The sequence below is a fragment of the Rhinopithecus bieti genome, unplaced genomic scaffold, assembly GCF_001698545.2.
Source record: "Rhinopithecus bieti isolate Rb0 unplaced genomic scaffold, ASM169854v2 scaffold_7681, whole genome shotgun sequence".
Classification (NCBI taxonomy): Eukaryota; Metazoa; Chordata; class Mammalia; order Primates; family Cercopithecidae; genus Rhinopithecus; species Rhinopithecus bieti.
The window spans coordinates 2,113,056-2,134,234 of record NW_016806571.1 but is presented as its reverse complement, the minus strand read 5'-3'; the positions used below and the strand labels follow the sequence as shown (position 1 = coordinate 2,134,234).

The following is a 21,179-nucleotide window of genomic DNA, read 5'->3' as shown; positions in this document are numbered from 1 at the left end:
CTTTCTCCTTCCTGGTCAGGCCCAGGATTTCTTGTCTGCACTGTTCAGCGTATCACCTTATTGAGTATACAATGTATACTTTATTGACCTGGCTCCTGCATTAGACTGGAAGCATCCTGAGGGGAAGGTCCATGGTTCATCTGCCACTATCCCTTCCTTGGTGCTGCCCAGAGTGGGGTTGAGCACACAGCAGATGCTCAGAAAAGACCCCTAAGCCAGTGCATTATCCTCTTCTGACTGTGGCACTCATGGTCATCAGACTCCCTGTTTCAACCCCAAGGACTATGACCAGGAACAGGGCCCGGCATGACAGTGATTGCTCAAGTTCTTCATGTTCACTGAGATAGCCTGGGGCTCATATCAGGGAACATGTTGCAGGGGTCAGGCAGGCTCAGGTAATATGGTGCTTCATGGCCCCACTTAACAGAGAGGAGAGGGTGCTCCAGGCCAGAGGCAGAGGGGTCGTGTTTGGTCAGGGTGGTACTAGGGGTGGGAGGACAAGAAGCTGGAGCACACTAAGTCACTCCACTTCATGGGATGAAGGAGAGGGGGAGAACACAGGTCTTGGGACTTCTTCAAAGGCCAGAGGCTTGGAGCTGGCACAAGGAGTCCTTCTGCAGGAAGGAACAGTAGGTGGTTTTGCTACCCTACATCCATCCCCGGAGCCTTCTCAGAGATGAGCAGTCATTACTCTCAAGTGATGAGAGTAGAGGCGGTTTAGTGCCAGTGACAGAAGGACAGGAGGAAAGACAGAGCTCTGGGCTGGGAGGGAGGAGCCTGACTCAAGTCTTGGCTCAACTGATCCCAGGCCATGAAGCCTGGGCAGACCTTCCCATGCCTGCTCAGGGTCCTATCTGTAGTCTGTATAAAAAACAGACTGGGCAGGCTGTCCTCAAAGGTGCCCACTAGCTTGAAAATTTTGGAATGTTATTAATAAGAGGATGCTCCTTGGTGTGCATGACAGTGCTGACATGGGACTTACCATGCCTTTGATGAGAGCAAGTGGGCTGATGCCTGTACGGATGGGCTTGAAGCGATCACACTGCCCCAAGTCTCTTTCAGTGGATATTTCTGTTGCCACATTGCCCTTCCTTGTCTTGACGGTAAAGTGAGTGGAGCAGTTTCCATACACAGTATCCTATGGGGGCAGAAGATGCAACCACATATATTCAACATGGGAAACATCCTTGGGTACTTGGGAGGGACGGGGTGGGGATTGTGAAAGAAAAGGCAGAAGGAATCTAGCTTTGGGAGGGACTTTCTTTTTCCTCCTATGCAGAGTGTGGTCTTGCTAGTGCCTGGCCAGCCCAAGTTGGGAGAGAGAAAACCAGTTAAGGGTGTGTCTGCAGAAAGGCTCTGCAGGATGCATCGCTGTCTTCTCCCAGTATGGTGTCATAGAGAAATTAGAACAAGATAAGGGCACAAAAGTGCTCATGGGACTGAGGTGAAATGAATTCTGTCTCACATTGAACCCTGAAATTCATAAAAGAGACTGGCAAGAGATCCCATTATTTTTGGTGTTTAAAATACACACAGGATTTACTGTGTCATACCATAACCCATCAAACACAGGTGAACAGCATTAAACAAAAGTGGGGGTGGGGTGGCCAGGACGCCTCAATAACTCTTTTAAAATTAGACCCAACCTGATCAGCCTGCTTGGAATGATCTGTCAGTGAGCCCAAGGGACAGGAGGAATCTCGGGCACCAGTATGTCACGCCAATCCATGGCTTCCTGTGTAACTAGCCATGGAGCTGACTCAACAATCTGCTTTGCATATGGTAGGACTGGCCTCTAACACGTGAAGATGAGTTTCAAGGGCCACTGCTATCAGCTTTCTAAATCCTCACCAGAAACAACACTTGTTTGGTTTCTTCTGTCTCTGGGGGAACCAGGAGGGCAGAAATGATGCCCCTCTTGATGTTCAGGATGTGTGTAGGTTCATCTTTCTCCGGGTAAAGGAAAACCTGCTTCCCTTCTGGAATGGCCAGCTTGAGCTCGTACCTGTCCCAGAGAGAGGATGGTCATGGGAATGTCCTTCTCCCTTACAACTTGCTGGAAGTAAGCTGGGTGGCACTGAAGTTGCTTTTCTCATAGTTTTTTAAACCAATTGTTCTTCTGACATCATTTCTTTGTAAACATAGAATATAGCTACACATAGACATACATTTTCAAAAAAGCATTCACATATACATATGTTTTGGTGATTCTTTTCCTTTTTTTGAAATGGAGTCTCACTCTGTTACTCGGGCTGGAGTGCAATGGCGCAACCTCAGCTCACTGCAACCTCCACCTCCTGGGATCAAGTGATTCTCCTGACTCAGCCTCTGGAGTAGCTAGGACTACAGGCATTTGCCGTCACACCCAGCTAATTTTTGTATTTTTAGTAGACACAGGTTTCACCCTGTTGGCCAGGCTGGTCTCGAACTCCTGACCTCAGGTGATCTGCCCGCCTCGGCCTCCCAAAGTCCTGGGACTACAGGCATGAGCCACCAGGTCCAGCTGTGTTTTAACGTTTTTTGCTTGGCTCATCTAGCCCTGCTCTGTTCTCCACCCATATCAATCTCTTTGCCCATCCTCCCCATATGGACACCTGAGTGGTTGTTCCATTTGTTTCTCCACTCTCACACAATCCTCTGTAAACATGGGTGAGTGCAAACAGAGTCATACAAAGATTTTGTCATTGTTTGTTTTATACAAGTGGCATTGTATTGTTCATACTTTTATCTTGTTTTTCTCAATTATACTTCACAAAAACCCTTCTGAGTCACTTGGTATAGCTCTAACAGATTTTTTAAAAGCTGCATGCAGAACATTCCATTCCATGGCTATATGTAATTTATTCACACATTGCCCCATTTGATGGCATTTGCCTTCTCTCTTTCTGGATTTTTTTAAACCACACAAACAATACCAAAACAAACATCCTTATGCCTATCTTCACACATTACTGCTTTTATTTTCATGGGCTAGAGTCCCAGAGACTAAAATATCTGTGTCAAAGGGTATTAAGTATTCTAAATTAGAGTAGATATTGTCTGATGGCTCTAATTTCCACCAGCAGCTCAGGACAGCACACTTTTCCTCACTGGCCTGCCAGCAACAGGTGCTATTGCTGTCTTCCAGTTTTGCAGTCTGATGGGTATAAGTGGATAAATATCTTGTTGTTACATTAATTTGTATTTCTTGACTACCAGTGAATTGGAGCTTCTTTGCATACACTTGTTGGACAGTCACTCTTTTGTATGGTGTCAGGCCATGGCTGAAGCCCATGCTGACTTTGGTCTCAGGGACTTCCCATTGGGTACTCTCTGAGTTTCCGAGGACCTGACTGCGGCCACTCTGGTTACATCAGGAGGAAAAGGTGACAGACTCATCTCCCACAACCTACACCCTCTCAGAAAGTTCCCAACATGAAGAAACAATAAATGTTTGAGATGATGGGTATGCTAATTGCTCTGATCTGATTACCGTCCATTACATGTATCAAAACATCAATATATTCTCAATAAATATGTATAATTATTATATGTCAATTTTTAAAAAAAGACAGTTAAAGTCATGAAAATGCAAACCTGGAAAGCCCTCCTTGTCAAGAACAGGAGTCTCTTCTGTATTTGGAGAAGACCAAGGACCAAAAAATAACCACTCCTTCCTCCTGCCACCATACGTCTCACCCTCACATACAGTTAAGTCTTGGAGAAAATAAAGCATATGAAGGAAAGCAGCCTCACAGCCTATTTTGGCGAGAAAGGACTGGCATCTGAATCTAACGTTTAGTAAAACTGAAAAACGGGCAAGGATGGTGATATGGTTTGGCTCTGGGTCCCCACCCAAATCTCATCTTGTAGCTCTCAGAATTCCCACGTGTTGTGAGAGGGACCCGGTGGGAGGTGATTGAATCACGGGGCAGGTCTTTCCCATGCTGCTCTCGTGATTGCAAATGGGTCTCAGGAGATGTGATGGTTTTAAAAACAGGAGTTTTCTCCGCACAAGCTCTCTTTGCCAGCCGTCATCTACGTAAGATGTGACTTGCTCTCCCTCACCTTCCACCATGATTGTGAGACCTCCCCAGCCACATGGAATAGTGAGTCCAACAAACCTTTCTTTTGTAAATTGCCCAGTCTCAGGTATGTCTTTATCAGCAGCATGGAAACAGACTAATACAGATGGAGTTTTCTGATGCTACCAAGTTAACAACTCTATCCTGCCTGTATTCACACACACCTAAGACCCTACAAACTGTGACTGAGGATGAGGCAGGGGTGATGTTGAAAATATTTACAATGGGTGCGACACGGGCCCTGATCAGTCAGCAGAGATGCAGCTGCAGTGGCCGATCCGTGTGCAGTGGCTGAATGCCAGCCTAGGAGGGGGAGCCACTGAAGCCTTGGTGCTCCTCTGCCCTACGCTGAACAGACCCTGCCCCGCCATGTGCCCGCCACAGCAGCCAGTGCCTCTGGGACCCCGCACCAAAGACCACCAAGCACTGGTCTTATTTAGTTCTTTAAATAAGAATTCACTTGTTTAAACACAGCATCTCAGTTTTATAATCTCAGGAAGTTTAAAGCATGAGATTTTTAGAAACACATTAAAATGATAATTAAAGGAACCTAACTAGGGAAGGGTAAATAATGCTTGTCTCTTTTTGATGATTGTGAAAACACAGCAATTCCCTGATCCACGATGAATATGGAATACAAATACTTAGAGTCACATCCGTGCCTGGTGTAAACACACAAGTTCACACCTCAGCGGACACACACATATGTGTGTGCTCATGTACAACACGCCTTACCTGGACATGGCAGCAGCAAACTCCTCGGAGTTCTTGGTTTTCTTCAGCAAGGCTCTGCCCTCAGGGTTGAAGCCATACACCTCTTTCAGGGTGCACTGGCTGGTCTTCAGGATGAAGCTGCAGAGCTGGGGAACCTCCAGCTCAACCTGAGAATACAGGGTAGCATAGCATTGAGGTTGTCTATCAAGAATGAGAGGCGGGCTCTGAAGCCCAGGGCTTAATCTCCAATCAGAACACCAAAGGGAATTCTGCTGGGAACACCACTGCCTGCTCAACACCACGTGACTTATCAACATGCCTCCTGGGTTCTCCGTGCACCAACCGAGTCTTCGTCCTATTGCTGGGCTTTTCCCCCTCCCGGGGTAACACGTTTCTTAAGTGTGCCTCTATGCACAGGAAGGAGGATGTTCTTTTATTGGTTCTAAAGTTACTCACTTCAATTATAAAGAGCTGTGGTTAAATAGAAGTGCTGCAGACTAGGAGTGAGAGTGAAGGAGAAAAACAGCAGGAAGAGGGCCATCCTCAGTTTCCACAGCAAATGTCCCCTTAATGTCACCCAAAAAACTGGTTATATCTATTAGGGCCTATTTAGAGCTTCACATATAGCTGGAGTTTCAGCGGATCCCTACTTATTATCCAGCACTGTTCAAATAACTTTAAAGAAATGTTGTACATGTGTGTTGTTCAATATGGGAGCCAGTAGCCAGGGTGGCTGTTGAGCAGTTGAAATGCAGCTAATGTGACAACGAATATGAATTTTTAATTTCATTCCATTTCAATAGTCCAATGTGGCTCATGTCTACCATATTGGACAGCACAGACAAGAGCTACAGCACTCTCTAAAAAAGGTGACTGCTCAGGTTGACTTCTCTTCCCCACCCAAACCCCAATAGAAGCCTATAGATCTGCTCCAGATGTATGTGACATGAGTACAACCAGTCTCAATAATAAGCAAAGTTTTGTTTTAGAACAAACTGTGTGTTTATTTTTTTTTCTTCTTTCTATTCGTTTTTCAGCAACAGATTCTGTTGGACTTAGACTATAAAAACTGCATTTCACAGTGCGATTCTGAGATGCCTGCCTCTGTTAGCTCACCTACTGGGCTTCTCTCACGCTGAAATCTACAGACCCACACTGCTGCTAATCTAGATCACGTACTCCTATTGCATCTGGGAAGTTAACGGGAAAATACATCTGGCTTGCGAAATTTGGCGGGGGCAGACAACATCTCAGCAATGTGGCTGACTTACAAACAGAGGCAAAGTCCCAATGCTTCGATCAGATTACAACAGTTCTGGGATGTTCTGCGTTTGCTCAGTACACAACCTCCAGGAAGGTCGCGTGTTGGGCGCCCGCTGGAACAGGGCTAGGGGCAAGCTGTGGGCTCTAGGTCCCTCCCGCCTGCATCCTCCATACCTTGCAGTTGATCCTGGTGGCGCTTCTTGAATCAGCAGTCCCAGGGACTCCACTGGAACTCTCAGCCTCATAGTTGTATGTGTACTTCCGGAGGTGCTTGAATCGGGTCGCATCTCCTAACGTGGGGAGAAATACGTCAGCCACATAGGAGAAATAGCTCTCCCAAGGACAGCCAGTTCTGGGCAGAGAGGCGCAGTGGCATAGAAAATTAAAATGTAATTAAACTCAAATTAGTTTTTAATTGACTTTACATTATACTTAATTTTCCTTTATAGATTTGACTTCTCCATTACGTTTTTGCTGAGGCTAATGTTTAAATTAGCTGGCATGTCTTGAATATCTCGTTTGAGGCACAGGGAAGGGAGTGACAAGTGTCAAGTAATGGGGCTCAGAAAATATGCATGAGAGACCCTTTGGTAAATTAAGAGATGACCACATGACGCAAATAGTACTCTCTCTAATGCTTTTTTAGCTTGAAAACGCCTTAATTCCGTGACTCTGAGACTATCAAATACTTGAGGCAAAGTTCATTAAGCATTAAGCGTAACTAACTTAAGAAACTCCTAGAAAGGAGTTTCTGGAGGTTTCCACTGTAGTTGAGAGGAATTTTCTGAACAATTGAAGAAAAAGAACATCTGGGTCCTAAGCCCAGCTGCAGTGATGGCAGATGTCCACCAGATGGCAGCGCTGCCTCATCAGACGTCCGCCCTGCGGTTCCAGCACACAGGGTCCCCTTGGAGGCCAGCTCCTTTGACCCCCAGGGATCAGGTAAATAGGAAGGGGGTGGAGGTCCGATTTCCGCACAAAGGTTAAAGTCAGTATTTCCTCACCCTCACATGCTTCGAATCAATGACTAGTCACTGATAAACAGGACAGTGATGTTTCTTCAAAGTGTGCGCAGGCCAGCGGGGTGTCAGTGCCTTCCCTCCCCCGCCCCCAGGCTGAACTCTTGGGACAGAACAGAAGGGCAGGTAGAAGAGAGTTGGCATCCCTTAAGTGTGGGCAGAGGCTCAAGGAACTTGCTTCCTGGGGTCAGAGCAGGGCACACCGCGATGCCATCTCAGCCCCTTAGAGTGGGAGGACCTCAGGGACCCGGGTGTAGGGAGGGTGCACGGGGCCGGGCGCCCTTCCACGCCCCATGCGCAGGTGCCTTACTTGGACAGACCACGCTGACATTTTCCAGCATTTCCTTTTCTGTAAGACAGGAGAAAGAAATCTGTGAGCTTCCCACGTCTTCCCAGCGGGTGCTAGGGCCCGACAGGGGGATCACAGGCACAGGTTTCACCCTTCAGGAGGGAGGCAGGCTCCGGAGACCCCCTCCACAGCCCATCCATCCCGCGCCCCCCATCCTGAGTCTGCAGGGGCCGCCAGCTGGTCCAGTCCGCCCCCTCCCCCCCGCCCTGGATCCTGTGGCTGCCCTCCCTCTGGCCTAGACCCAGGCTGCCCCAGCCAACCTCGTGCCGCCGGTTCCCTCCCGCTCTCTCTGAGCCCGCAGCGCAGCCGCGCACTCACCGGCTCTGGCGCCCGCCAGCAGCAGCAGCAGCGCCGGCAGCGCCAGCAGCGCGGGCCTGGGCCGGCCCATGGCCAGCTGCGGTGGGACGGCTCCTGGGCTGCGGCCTGGCCTCGGCCTCGCGGCCCTGGCTGGCTGGGCGGGCTCCTCAGCGACAGCAACCGAGAAGAGCACTCAGTCCCGCGGGTCCCGGTGGGAATGCGCAGCCGGCGCCCGCACCCCATTTATAGGAAGCCCAGGTTGCAAGAGCGTCCGGATTGCAAAAGGTCCAAAGGGCGCTTCCCGGGCCTGGCCTGTTTGCTTTTCTACACTGGCTTCTCTTTGAGCCTTGAAGAGCTTCAGGGGAGGGGGCTCACCTGGGATGCAACTGCAGCCACCTGGGGGCTGGGTCCCGAGCGTCTTCAGGGCTCTGGCACGGCCCTTCCTGTATCTCAGTGGGGCCATGGCCAGTGCCTCAGGGTCTGAGAAGCCTGCCTTGACCAGGGGTGCCTTCTTCAGATGACCCACCACAGGGACAAAATCCCTGCTTCTCCTGGACTGAAATGGGAGCCACGTGGAGAATCAGTCCTGAGCGCTGTCTTGGTGGAGACATGTTCCCACTGGTTACTTCTCTTCCATTTTGGTGGACCTTGGATTTGCACTGACACCCTAATCCTGATGAGTATCTGTGGCTTTGGGGTTCAGCCTGTGCTGGGGGAGGAGAGAGAAGGGGGATGCAGGGAGGTCTGGTGAGTGACAAGGCACTGCCCCTGAGGATGGGCTGCCTGCCTGGTCCCAGCAGGAGTCCAAGTGTCTGTCTTTAAGAAACCCCAGTGAGGAGAGGCCTCTGGGGAAGAGCAACCTCCCAGGGCCCACCTGTTTTGCGCAGTGTTCTTGGGATGTTGAGAGCAGGCTTTCCCTACCTGCACCAGCTTCTGGGTTTCCTCCAGTGGTGGGGAGGCCGATGAGGAAAAGCAACGTAGTGGACAGGACGTGTCATATTCCTCATAGACATCTGGAATCTTCTCATGCATCGTTTCCTTCTCTTCTAGGCACTGCCTGTTTCCAAAGGAAACTTCAGCCCGCGCTCGCTGCCTCTGCCCAGCTGTAGGGATCAGCCGCAGTAGAATTTCAGCGTCACTCAGTTTACTAACCCAGGGTCACTCAGAAGGGGTTATTGATGGGATGGCACTATGATGGGCTGAATGAATGTCTGCGCCTAGCTGTGTCCCCAAGGCACCACCAATCTGGTTAGGGAGACAAGCTGTGTCGGCAGGAAACCGCTGGTGCGCAATTGTGGTAGGATAGAGGCGGCGCAAACCGGGTAGGTATACCTGCTGGGGGGGCACCCAGGAGGGCGAGCGGGAGGTGGCCAGGAGCAAGCTGGATGAGTGCGGATGGGAAGTGGACAGTGCCTGTTGCAGAAGTCAGTGTGTGCTCATTGTTACAACTTGTCAGCTTTGTTTGAATTATGAGATACCTCCAGATGTAACAAGCTACTGGTGAAGACTGATGATTCCAGAAGGATCAATTCTGAAACAGTAACTATGTATAAAGATGCAGTTCCCTCAGAGGAGACTCACAGAAAGACCTTCGCCTGCTTCCTGCACCTGGGCTCCACACCTGTCCTTATTCAGATATTGTCGTTAGCCATGAACTCCTATGGGCAGCTAAACTCCCTCCAGCGATCAGTTGCTCTGCATCCATGGTGTATTAATGTTACTAAAGATGGATATTACAGAGGTCTCAACTCAAGGCTGGTCATACCTACACCACTGAATTGTGAAGGGTCTGGAAAAAGTAATTGCTCTGAAACCCCATTTCTCTGAACACTGTATTTGAGTTATTCTATGTGGACTGACTTTCCACAGGGTTCGCTGCTGCTCATGTGTGAGGAAATGGTCCTGCTTCCATGCATATTCACATTAAGGAGAATGGGTAAGAATATTCAGGTATAGAGAAGCCAAAAGGAGGTGTCGAGCTTTCATTTACAAGCACAAGTCAAAGCTTACTCTGTTGGGTGCAGATGAAACCAGGGTCCAATGGTCAGCATCAATAGAGACTATATATATATATATATTTTGAGATGGAGTCTCCCTCTGTCACCCAGGCTGGAGTGTAGTGGCACAATCTCAGCTCACTGCAACCTCTGCCCCCCCCAGGTATAAACAATTCTCCTGCCTTAGCCTCCCAAGAAGCTGAGATAACAGGCATGCGCCACTACGCCCAGCTAATTTTTGTACTTTTAGTAGAGATGGTGTTTCCCCATGTTGGTCAGGCTGGTCTCGAACTCCTGACATCTTGATCCGCCCGCCTTGGCCTCCCAAAGTGCTGGGAGAGCGTAGTTTTATGAAATAGGAATCAAAAATGAATTCAATGACTTGGAGTCAGGGAAATGTTGTGAGATGCTTGGTTGTGCTGAGAGGACTGTCACCATCTTTAAAGAAAGAAACCTGACTCGGCTTCCTTCTTTTCCTGATGGTCTTTGGCAAGTCTTCCCTGGACTGGGCCCCAGCCAGCAGTACTTATCCCCTGACAGGGTCTAGCACACAACCCCATAGAGCAAATGATGAATTGTTGAGCTGACTTGAGTCCACTCACAGAAATACTGTAAAGATTAATGCGTAGATTTTTCTTCAATTACAAAATCCACTTAGATCCTTTGTCAAAGACTACATGGAAATATATTATTTGTGACCAAAGATATCACCCTTCATCCCTTTTCCTTTAGGTAGAGACACATCTGGTGTCACACAGATTAATCTCAGCTAGTGACTGTGACTTATCATCTCATCAATGCAAAGTCCTGTTGGGTGCACCATCAATCTGGGTAGTCATAGGGCTCTGGGTACCCACTGGAAAGCCACCTGACTAGAGGAATTTCAAGGCGTTAGATAATGCTGAATGTCCCAGGTACATTCTCTAGAAGCAAAACTATCCATTGTGCCTATCTGCAGCTGACCAGAAGGGTCTTGGCCAAGTTCAGGGAATCATGGAAGCTAATAAAGGGCCCCAACAGACCAATATTCTGAGTTTAGTGCTGTTCACATACTGAAGTAGGTGCTTAGAACATAATTTGCTGAATATGAAGGAATGAATCCGCGCCATTCATCTATACCCCGTTTTCTATTTATGCATAGCAACCATGATGCTAAATAAATATTTCCAGTGACATAAAGCAAGGAAATACAATCTATACCAATTATTCCCAGCCATGCTGTTCCAAAATCTCATTTGGCAAATAGGGATCAGTGTTGACAATGATTAATTAGCCTATCTCTTTTCTGCCTATGACAGCATTATAATTGCAAATGATGCCCAGAAGCTAGAAAGTAAACTTCAAACATTGTAGATGGAACTGTGCCCAGGGTGGCCTGTTCACCCAGTGACAGCAGGCATGTGTGAGCATGTGCACGTGCACACACACACACACCGCACACACACAAATGAGAAATATGGAAAAAAATGGCACATTTAGGTGAATGGTTCAGGTGGAAGATGATAGTGTGAGCCGGTGTCAACCAAGTGTAGGCATTCCAGATGGATGATTAACCCCTGTGAGAAGCAAAAATAAACTTTCCTTCTCCATCATTCTGCTACCCAAGAGATAAGGTCAGAATGTTGAGTTGCAGTTCCTCCTGGGAGAGAAGCCAGAAGTCAGCAGGGTTCAATGTGCAGTGAGGAGCTGCGTAAGTGAATTATCACCCTCTTGCTAGGTGGATGTCATCCTTCCACCCGCCCAGGGCTGGCTGCAGCCCCACCTACTGCACTGAGTCTTTCTCTGGGACCAGCCCAGTTAGACTTCATGGCTTGTAACTCTGATTCCCTGTCATTCAGTTTCTAGGCAGGACAACGATGATGAAAGGCCTTCATACAAACCTGCTGTTGTTGTCCTGAACTTACATTTTTCTCTTATAACATTATTTGATTTTTCATGTGTTTACTTGTTACCTTCCCAACGATAGAGAGAAGCTGGGAGAGCGAGAACCCTGTGTAGTTCACAGATTTGTATCCCTTGTCCTGTCTTCCTCACTGACACCCTTGCTAGCCCAGGCAGATGGTAGCCAAGCAGTAAACACTGTAATTATCATGTAATATGGTCCATGTGAATAGGTTTCTTTCATATGCACACTTCATTTTTACTCTTGGGTGTTGCTGCTTATGTTTACATCTTAATTTAGAATGCATGGTGAACTTGGAGCTGTAGGAGAGAGGAAGGGTCTGGGAACTGGGGCCATGGGACAGTTTCTACAGCTCTGGGCGGCAGTCCTTCCTCTGTGTGATGAGAAGACAGGACTGGACGATCTATCTCTTAATACCATTCAGCTCTAACTACTTTGATTCTATGGAAACTCTGGGACTGAAAAAACAAACACATAAATTATTCTGGGCTCAAACCCCATGGCTCTTAGAAGCTGTGACTGAGGATCTAGAACCATCAAGCAGGAAGGATTTTCTGGGAGGCTGCCGACCTCTCCAAAGACCTGTGCCCACACTGCCCAAGAAATAGAACGCTTCAATCATTTTATACAGATTTCCAAATCAGGTGAGGGCACACCCTCCTGGGGATACTGGGGCACAGGGAACCGCAACTCTCCGGAAGTTCTTCCCCACGTCTAGCTTTAGGCTTCATCTTTGCCTGACCTCAGATAAGCTTTCTTAGATATAACTTAGCATTTCCTTTGAAAGGGTTTTGGTCAGCTTTTGTCAGCCACTTGTTACACTTTTTAAAAAAGTTTTCTTTATGTTCTCTCAAGACTAAGGCTTGGAATGCATTACCTCAGAAGGCCGAGACCAGTGCTGGTGCCGGACAGCTGGGTGGATAAACACACCTCACCATTCCCACACCAGCACTGCTTCTCTTCACGTATTATGGAGCCCATGAGTACGCTCCTCCAAGAGCTTCCAGACCAGGAGAAGGGCAAATCAGACCTCACAGCTAATAATGAGCGTACTTAATGTGCCCAGTGTGGGGTCTACACTGTTAGACTATAGTGGTACGATGTGCGTCTCTGGGGTCCTGGAAGGGTGAGATTGAACTGGCTCTGGCATGGTCGGCAGGATTTGGGTAAATGAAGAGGGAGGCACACTGAAAGTGCAGTGGCAGGAAGCTGGGAACATATTGGATGTGTCTGGCTGCCTGTGACGACGCCAGGCCACTGGAGTCTCTGGGGAGATGGGAGACAGGGGGATAGTCAGAGGGGGATACAGTTTGCTATGCCCAGGCCAGGGACAGAGCTTTCAGGCTAATGAAGCCTTTGACTTAATTTGACACTAAATGTAGTACCTATGGCGTTGAAACTCTGGGTTGTGTAGAAGGCCATGAGAATTGGGCTGAATTCTCCTTATCCAGAGCTATGAAGGGAGATATAGCAACAGGTATCTATAGTCTCAAACATAGACAGGATCATAGAGACCAAATCATGACTAATATTCTCATCTTTTAGATACAGAAACTGGGGCCTCGACAGCCTAAGATGTTTTGTTTCATTTTGTTTTGTTTTGTTTTCTTGACAGGGACAGAGGTAGGGCGAGAACTTGGATCTTCAGTTTATAATCTAGGTCATTCATTCTACTCTAATTGAACTAAGTCTACATTGGCTACACAAAATTGCTTGGAGATTGCTCTTTGGGTCAAGCACAGTGCCTCATGCCTGTAATTCCAGCACTTTGGGAGGCCGAGGTGGGTAGATCACCTGAGGTCAGGAGTTCAAGACCAGCCTGGCCAACATGGTGAAAACCCATCTCTGCTAAAAATACAAAAATTAGCCGGGCATAGTGGTCGGCACCTGTAATCCCAGCAACTCGGGAGACTGAGGCAGGAGAATCACTTGAACCCGGGAGGCGGAGGATGCAGTGAGCCGAGATTATGCCATTGTACTGCAGCCAAATGACAGAGTGAGACTTCACCTAAAAAAAAAAAAAGATGAATCTTTGATATCACTGTATTCTCTATGTCTGGTGCCTCATGCCTGTAATTCCAGCACTTTGGGAGGCCGGGGTGGGTGGATCACCTGAGGTCAGGAGTTCAAGACCAGCCTGGCCAACATGGTGAAAACCCATCTCTGCTAAAAATACAAAAATTAGCCGGGCATGGTGGCTGGCACCTGTAATCCCAGCTACTCGGGAGGCTGAGGCAGGAGAATCGCTTGAACCTGGGAGGTGGAGGTTGCAGTGAGCTGAGATTGTGCCATTGTACTCCAGCCTAGATGACAGAGTGAGACTCCACCTAAAAGAAAAAAATGAATCTTTGATATCACTGTATTCTCTTGTGTATTAGTCTGTTTTCATGCTGCTGTGAGGAAATACCTGAGACTGGGTAATCTATAAAGGAAAGAGGTTTCATTGATTTACAGTTCCACATGGCTGGGGGAGGCCTCAGGAAACTTACAATCATGGCATAAGGTTAAGGAGACACAAGGACCTTCTTTACATGGCAGCAGGAGAGAGACGAGTGAGGAGCGAAGGGGAAAGAGCGCCTTATAAAGCCATCAGATCTCGTGAGAACTCACTCACTGTCACAAGAACAGCCTGAGGGAAACCACCCCCATGATCCAATCACCTCCAACCAGGCCCTTCCCTAAACATGTAGGGATTATGGGGATTACAATTCAAGATGAGATCTGGGTGGGGACACAGCCAAACCATATAATCTTATAATCTATTTCTTACTGAAAGTGAAACATTTCATTGATTTTTTTGTGGGTTTGTATTTAGAATAAATATGATTATGTAGCTCATTACATAGAATCATAGAGGTTCAGGGCCTAGAAGGGCCATAAGGTTATTGAATCTACCTCTTCTCCATCAATCTGAGAATCCCTGGCCACTCATTAATAGGCTGCCTAACTGGTGGAATTTTATGAAATTAGTTCATGTTCTAGGCAGCATGCAATGAAGAGCTTCCAGAAGGGAAGCCTCTCCAGCCTGTCTATCTACAGATGGCCAGATGGAGCCTGCACATGTGTGTCAGTGCTCTGTGGTCATATGTCAGGTCTCTGCTATTTCTGTCCCCAATCTGGGGCACAGACCGTCCATCACAGGGAAAGCTGGGAATGGTCAGTACTGAGGTGGAAGTTTTTCTGACACCATCTTTACCTAGATTCTGAAGTTAAAACCAAATAACTACCAGAATGGCCTGATACTGTTTTCATCTGCATGTTTTTCCCTCTCTGATAGCATGGAGAAGGCTCATGCCATCACCAGAGCCCAGACTGCTTAGGTTACTTGGTCTCCAAATAAGAAAGTGGGTGGAAGTGGGTCATTTAACACCAGGAGTTTCTTGGGTTTCTCTTTTTAGTGGTTCACTTAACTTCTAATAGAGTTATTTCAAAAAAATAATGGCCACCTTTAGGTGTTCTAAGGCCCATCCTGTAGAGGAACTTTTAAAAAACAGCTTTATTGAGATAAAATTCACATAGCATAAAGTACATCAATTTAAAGTATGCAATTTGATGGGTTTACTTATCTTTGAATATACTAATGGATTCGCAACAATTTTAGAATATTTTAATCACCCCCAAAAGAACTCTGGTACCAATTAGCCATCACCCCTTAAGTTCCCTACCTGTCCCGCCATAGGCAACCACTAAGCTACTTTCTCTCTCTACAGATTTGCCTGTTTTGGACATTTCATATACAGGGGGCCAAACAATATGTGTTTTTTTGTGACTCCTTTTTTTCACTTCCCATATTTTCAAGGTTCATACATGTTGTAGCCTTTTATTCTTTTTTATTACTGACTAATATTCCATTGTTTAGATATGCCACATTTTATTTATTCATCAATTGAGATACATTTGCGCTGTTCTACTTAACAGCTATCAGGAATAATACTGCTATGAATATCTGCATTCAAGTTTTTATGTAGACATACACTTTCATTTCTCTTAGATGTATACCTATGACTGAAATTGCTGAGGAATATGGTAATTTTATGTTTAATCATATGAGGAACTGAGAGATTGTTTTCCAAAGTGGCTACACCATTTTACATTCACACCAGCAATGTATGAAGGTCCCAATCTCTCCACATCCTTGTCAACACTTGTTATTATCTGTTTTTTTTTTTTTTTAATTATACCCATCCTAGTGGATATGAAGTGGTACCTCATTGTGGTTTTATTTGCATTTCTATGATGGCTATTGATGTTGAGCATCTTTTGTGTTCTTCCTGACAATTTGTATCTCCTTTTGGAGAAATGTCTACTCAAATTCTTTGGATTTTGAATTTTAAATTGGAGTATTTGGACCTTTTATTATTAAGTTGTAAGAGTTATTTTTGCCTTCTGAATTCAGGTTTCTTATCAGACATAGCATTTGCAAATATTTTCTCTTATTCTGTGGGTTTTCTTTTTACTTTTCTTTGAAGTACAGAAGTTTTTAATTTTGATGAAGTTCAATTAACGTTTTTCCTTTGTTGCTTTTCCTTTTGATGTCATATGTAAGAAACTGTTGCCTGAAACATGGTCAAGGAATTTTACTCCTGTGTTTTCTTCTAGGAGGTTTATAGTTTTGGGTCTTATGTCTAAGGTTATGATCCATTTAGAGTTAATTTTTCATGTATAAAGGAATCTTTTTGAGCCTTGCTGTTAGAAATTTCCAGGTTCTGTGAGCCTGTAAGTGGCCCTGAGTTACTCTTCTGCCTCCCTGCTAATAGGGTGTGACCTGTTCCCAATGCGGGTGACATCAGCCCTATTGCTCAATGAACAGAATCAGTCCTTATCAGGGACTGTTCCTCCCTGGGGCTTTTCAAAGAAGTGACCAGAGCCCCAGTCACTGAGAGGACAGACCCTGAACCCTTGCCTTTTTAGATAAAAAAAAAACAGAGATATTCTTGGTCTCCGAAGCCGAAATCCCAAGCTTCTTTTAGAGTCTGTAAAGTCCTGATAACCCCTTCTTCCCTTTTCATTCAGAAAGTGTTCAGTGGTTAGAGACATAAGGCTTGCTCTGTCTCCAAAACAGCTTAACATATTTTACAAGGAAACATACAAAATTAGCAACAAACACATTTTTTAAAAAGTGACATCAAACACCTTGGAATGGTTGCTTTTGGTGTGAATGAGAAGAGTTGGGAGTGGGGATGTGGAGTAAGGATGGGGAACGAGAAACAAGCCGACAAAATGAGATAGCAACTTTCACAGACGAACAGTTGCAGTGTGCAGATGTTGAAGAGGGTGAATACTTCATCTCTGCTTCTCAGTGGCAACAGGAAATTGACCTATCATTGTAAATATATATATTTTTAAACCCTAGTATTTCTCAAGCACCAAAAAACAGACCCATCATTGTGATAGTTAAACTTTCATAAATGATCTCATTTGACATTCCAAAAAATCTGCAAAATAGATATTTTAACCAGCCATCTTATAAATGAGGGAGCCAGGGTTAAGTTGTACATAACTAACTAAATTCTATTGTCTTCATTATATAAGTACAGGTACCTAGAAGGGGCAGTTATGAATATGTAAGATCAAATGACCAACATAAGATGGAGTCTCAGTGACTTTGGTGTAAGCACATGAGTTGCCCTCTATCTGGAGAAATAAGCTACTATCTTATTAGCAAGATCTGCAGTCACACAACGCTTTATGATTTGTAAAGGGCTTTGGTTTCCATTATTTCTTTTAATCCTGGTAACTGTGAGTTTTACATTACACATCACAGGTGAGGCACCTGAAGCTTCTTGGGGTTAAAAGACTTTCCAGGATCACCTGGCATATAAATAGCTGCGCTAGAACTCAGACTCAGGTGTTGTGACTTTACATCCCATGCAGCTCATGCTCCACCATCCTGAATCTCAATGAGAGGATTAGGAAACCTGAGATTCTTTATGGCATTTGTTAGAAAAATAAGGCAGGGAGGGTTCTGAGCCTCAGTGGGCTCCCAGGGAGGAGATACAACATGAAAATATCACAACGATTCGCTGCCAGAGAAGGAGATGGGAGTTAGAGGCATTTCCTAGGGGCTGCCTTTGATAATATCCAGATTTCTGATGAAATGTGCTTAGGGAAAAGCATAAACATGCGGAAATACCTGTGCTTGCTGCTGTTTGGATGTGTTCTTAATGTAAATGCTGTTTATTACAACTTTTTTCCCTTCTGTATGTCTTCATGCATTTTTCCCAAGTAGGTAAGAAGCCGGGCTCAGCCAACTCAGTTGTTTTTTAATACTTATCATGCACGTGTCCAAACTGGCTTTACATGGCTGATCCTACTGGATTAACGATCTGGAATGTGAGACACTGCATCACACCCAGAAAATACCTCTGAAAATGAGTGGGTATGAAATGATGTGTCTGTCGCTCATTTTGGACCAGGCCCTGGCACTGGAGTCCGTTGGGGAACACTGGCCAATGGCCTTCTCCACCACTGGCTGACCCCCAGGCAAAGCTGGAGGCCAGCTCAGTCATTTAATTTGAACAAATCCAATAGAAAATGGTAAATTGAGGCAATTAATTAAAATCATTCTGTTCTTCTTGACTCTTGCACCTTTTCTGCCTGGACAATTTAGTTGAAAGTGGTGATGGATGCCTGAATTATCCAGATAATTACGTCTTTCTCCCTTCATTAATAACAGCCATGGCTCCTTGTGAGCAGGCAGATGAGCTATTTGCTCCCTTACTGGTCAGAGAAGTAAGAGCCTTCCTGAAACGAGGGAGGCTGAGAGGTGGGAGAGTCAGGCGGCACAGGCAGCTTCTGAATCTGCCTCACTGAGGACGAGCCCCATCCTCAGGGCAGGTCAGCTCTGGTCTTGAGCCTGATTCCCCTCCCAACACCGCTTGCTTCTCACCCCCATCTCACTCCCTTTCTCCTCTCTTTCTCTTTCCACGGCACTCACTCTCTCGCCCCAACACCAAATCTCAGTCACAATCTCCACCCTCATTGGGAAGATGGTCTGTCCTGTTCCTCCTCTTTCTCACCCTTGCATTCTGGTGTCCCAATATCTCTGAATTCGTTGGTTTTCTGAGTTATTTTGTGAACGGGGATGCTGGCACATGTGGAATTCGCTACTTGGCTGCCTTAACAAAGTACCACAGACTGGGTGGCGTAAACAATAGACACTGATTTCCTCACAGCTCTGGATTCTGGAAGTTCAACATCAAGGTACTAGCAGAATTGGTTCCTTTTTCCCCTCATTGCTGGATTCGGGTTTTTGTTTGTGGTTGTTGTTTTGTTTAGATTTCTGTTTTGTTTCGAGGTGGTGTCTCACTCTGTCACCCAGGCTGGAGTGCAGTGACGCAATCTCAGCTCACTGCAACCTTCGCCTCCCGGCTTCAAGCAGTTCTCCTGCCTCAGCCTCCTGAGTAGCTGGGATTACAGGCAACCGCCATCACACCCAGCTAATTTTTGTATTTTTAGTAGAGATGGGGTTTCACCATGTTGGCCAGGCTGGTCTTGAACTCCTGAACTCACGTGATCCACTCACCTCGGTCTCCCAAAGTGCTGGGATTGCAGGCGTGAGCCACCATGCCTGGCCTGGATTTGTTTTTTAATATTTAAGGTTTTTTGGTGTACGTATATTCATAAGTTAAATGGGACTATATTTTTTCCTATCCTTTTGATTTTACTTTATGTGTTTATAACTCTGATAAGCAGCATGTAGATAAATACTTTTTAAAAATTTTACTTTTTAAATTGATGAATAATAATTATGCATATTCATGGGGTACATGTACATGCGATACATATAATGTAATCAAATTAGGGTAATTAGCATATTCATCATCTCAAACATTGATCATTTCTTTGTGTTGGGAACAGTCAACGTTCTCCTAGCTATTTGAAACTATGTAACGTAACATATTATTGTTACCTATAGTCATCCTCAGGTGCAGTAGAACACTAGAACTAGAATCTATCCTGCTGTAATTTTGTATCCTTAACAAATCTCTCCCTATCCTTCCTGTCCCCCATCATTCCCAGCCTCTAGTATCCTCTGTTCTACTTTTAACTTCCATGAGATTAGAGCTGGTTTTTTTCTGAGGCCTCTCTGCTTAGCTTATAGATGGCCATCTTCTCCCTGCATCTACACGTGGTCTTCCCTCTGTGCATGTCTGTGCCCTGAGCTCTCCTTATAAGGACAACAGTCATATTAGATTAGGGCTCATCCTAACAACCTCCTCTAATCTCGTTACCTCTCTGAAGATCCTATCTGCAAATATGGTCACATTTGGGGTTAGGGTTTCAACACATGCTTTACTTTGCTCGGGCTGCCTTAACAAAACAGCTTCAACGACAGAAACGTATTTTCTCACAGTTCTGCAGGCTGGAAGGTTGAGATCAGAAGGAGGGCTGTCTCCCTTGCTTTCAGACAGCTGCCTTTTCACTGCATGTTCACATGGAAGGAGGATGAGTGGGGAGAGAGCTCTCTGAAATCTTTTATAAGGGCACTAATTCAATCATGAGGGTCCCACCCTCATAACCTCACCTAAACCTAATCACTTCCCATGGGCCCCATCTCTATATACCATCGCACAGGGGGTTAGGGCTTCAACATATGGATTTTGGGGGAACAGAACTGAGCCCCTAATAGCCTGAATGGGAACCGCAAACAAAAATACGTGAGCTCCTTACAGTTGGAATGGTACAGGTCTACACTTCTGGCATTTCCTGAGAAAGGCTTCCAAAATCTTTGATAAGACTCTGTCAGCTGACTAGCTGACCAGGCACAATGGCCCCAATGGTCTTGAGAGTGCCTCGAATGTGGCCTGCCCGGTGTCTGAGTGCTTCCTGAGATGGGCTTTGGTCATGGTGTGTGCAGCAGTGGAGAAATGTTGTTGGAGGTTGCCGCTAGGGCACAACACTGGCAGATTTGCTACTGTACGCTGGTGACCACACAGCCATGAAATCCTGTGGCATTCATTCCAGGAGTAGGACAAATCCAGAAAACTACTGCTCTAGGACACTCATAAAGCCTTTGAGCAGCAGCAGAATAACCCAGGAAGAAGAATGATAAAACTTGTTGACTTTTGGCCTTTGGAGGCTATTTTTCTTCTAGCAGAGTAAACGCATCCCTAGGGGATTAAAGGCAGGCTCCAGAGAGCTGTGGACTCCCACGCACCTTCAAGCCAGCAATCCTTTTAGCTCCAGAGATAACACGGCCGCTAACCTTGGCCTTCTCAGGAAGGGCAGGTCAAAGCTTTGATGCTGTGAGTGATTTGGTTGGGAAACAAGAGATATAAGGGTGTCCCTTGCACAAAAGAAACACACTAAAATAACTATAAATTAGAAAAAGATTTATTTACATGAGATATTAGACTTCTTCAGGAAAGTACTGGAAAATATTTTGGCTATTTATGATATTTTTAAAGTGACATCATAAGAAGAAAGGCACAATAATAGTATATCTGGTAAAAATGATATTAAACTAAGACAAAAGATTACATTGCTTGTCTAAGTAGTGTGATGAACACAACAGCAGTTTGGCTCCATTATGGTCAGAAAATTGACTCTGATTTCAATCTCTTAAATGTG

At 45.8% G+C, this 21,179-nt stretch overlaps 1 protein-coding gene across 1 annotated transcript in view; it reads right to left on the bottom strand.

Annotated features, from left to right (window-relative positions):
* Positions 1–7,920, bottom strand: part of APOB (apolipoprotein B) — a 42,424-nt gene extending 34,504 nt beyond the window's left edge. The window contains 6 exon segments of the mRNA XM_017876834.1: positions 983–1,138; positions 1,852–2,005; positions 4,800–4,945; positions 6,216–6,331; positions 7,371–7,409; positions 7,728–7,920. Coding sequence (XP_017732323.1) covers positions 983–1,138; positions 1,852–2,005; positions 4,800–4,945; positions 6,216–6,331; positions 7,371–7,409; positions 7,728–7,797 — 681 coding nt within the window. The 5' untranslated portion in view covers positions 7,798–7,920.
* Positions 7,921–21,179: the final 13,259 nt, after the last annotated feature.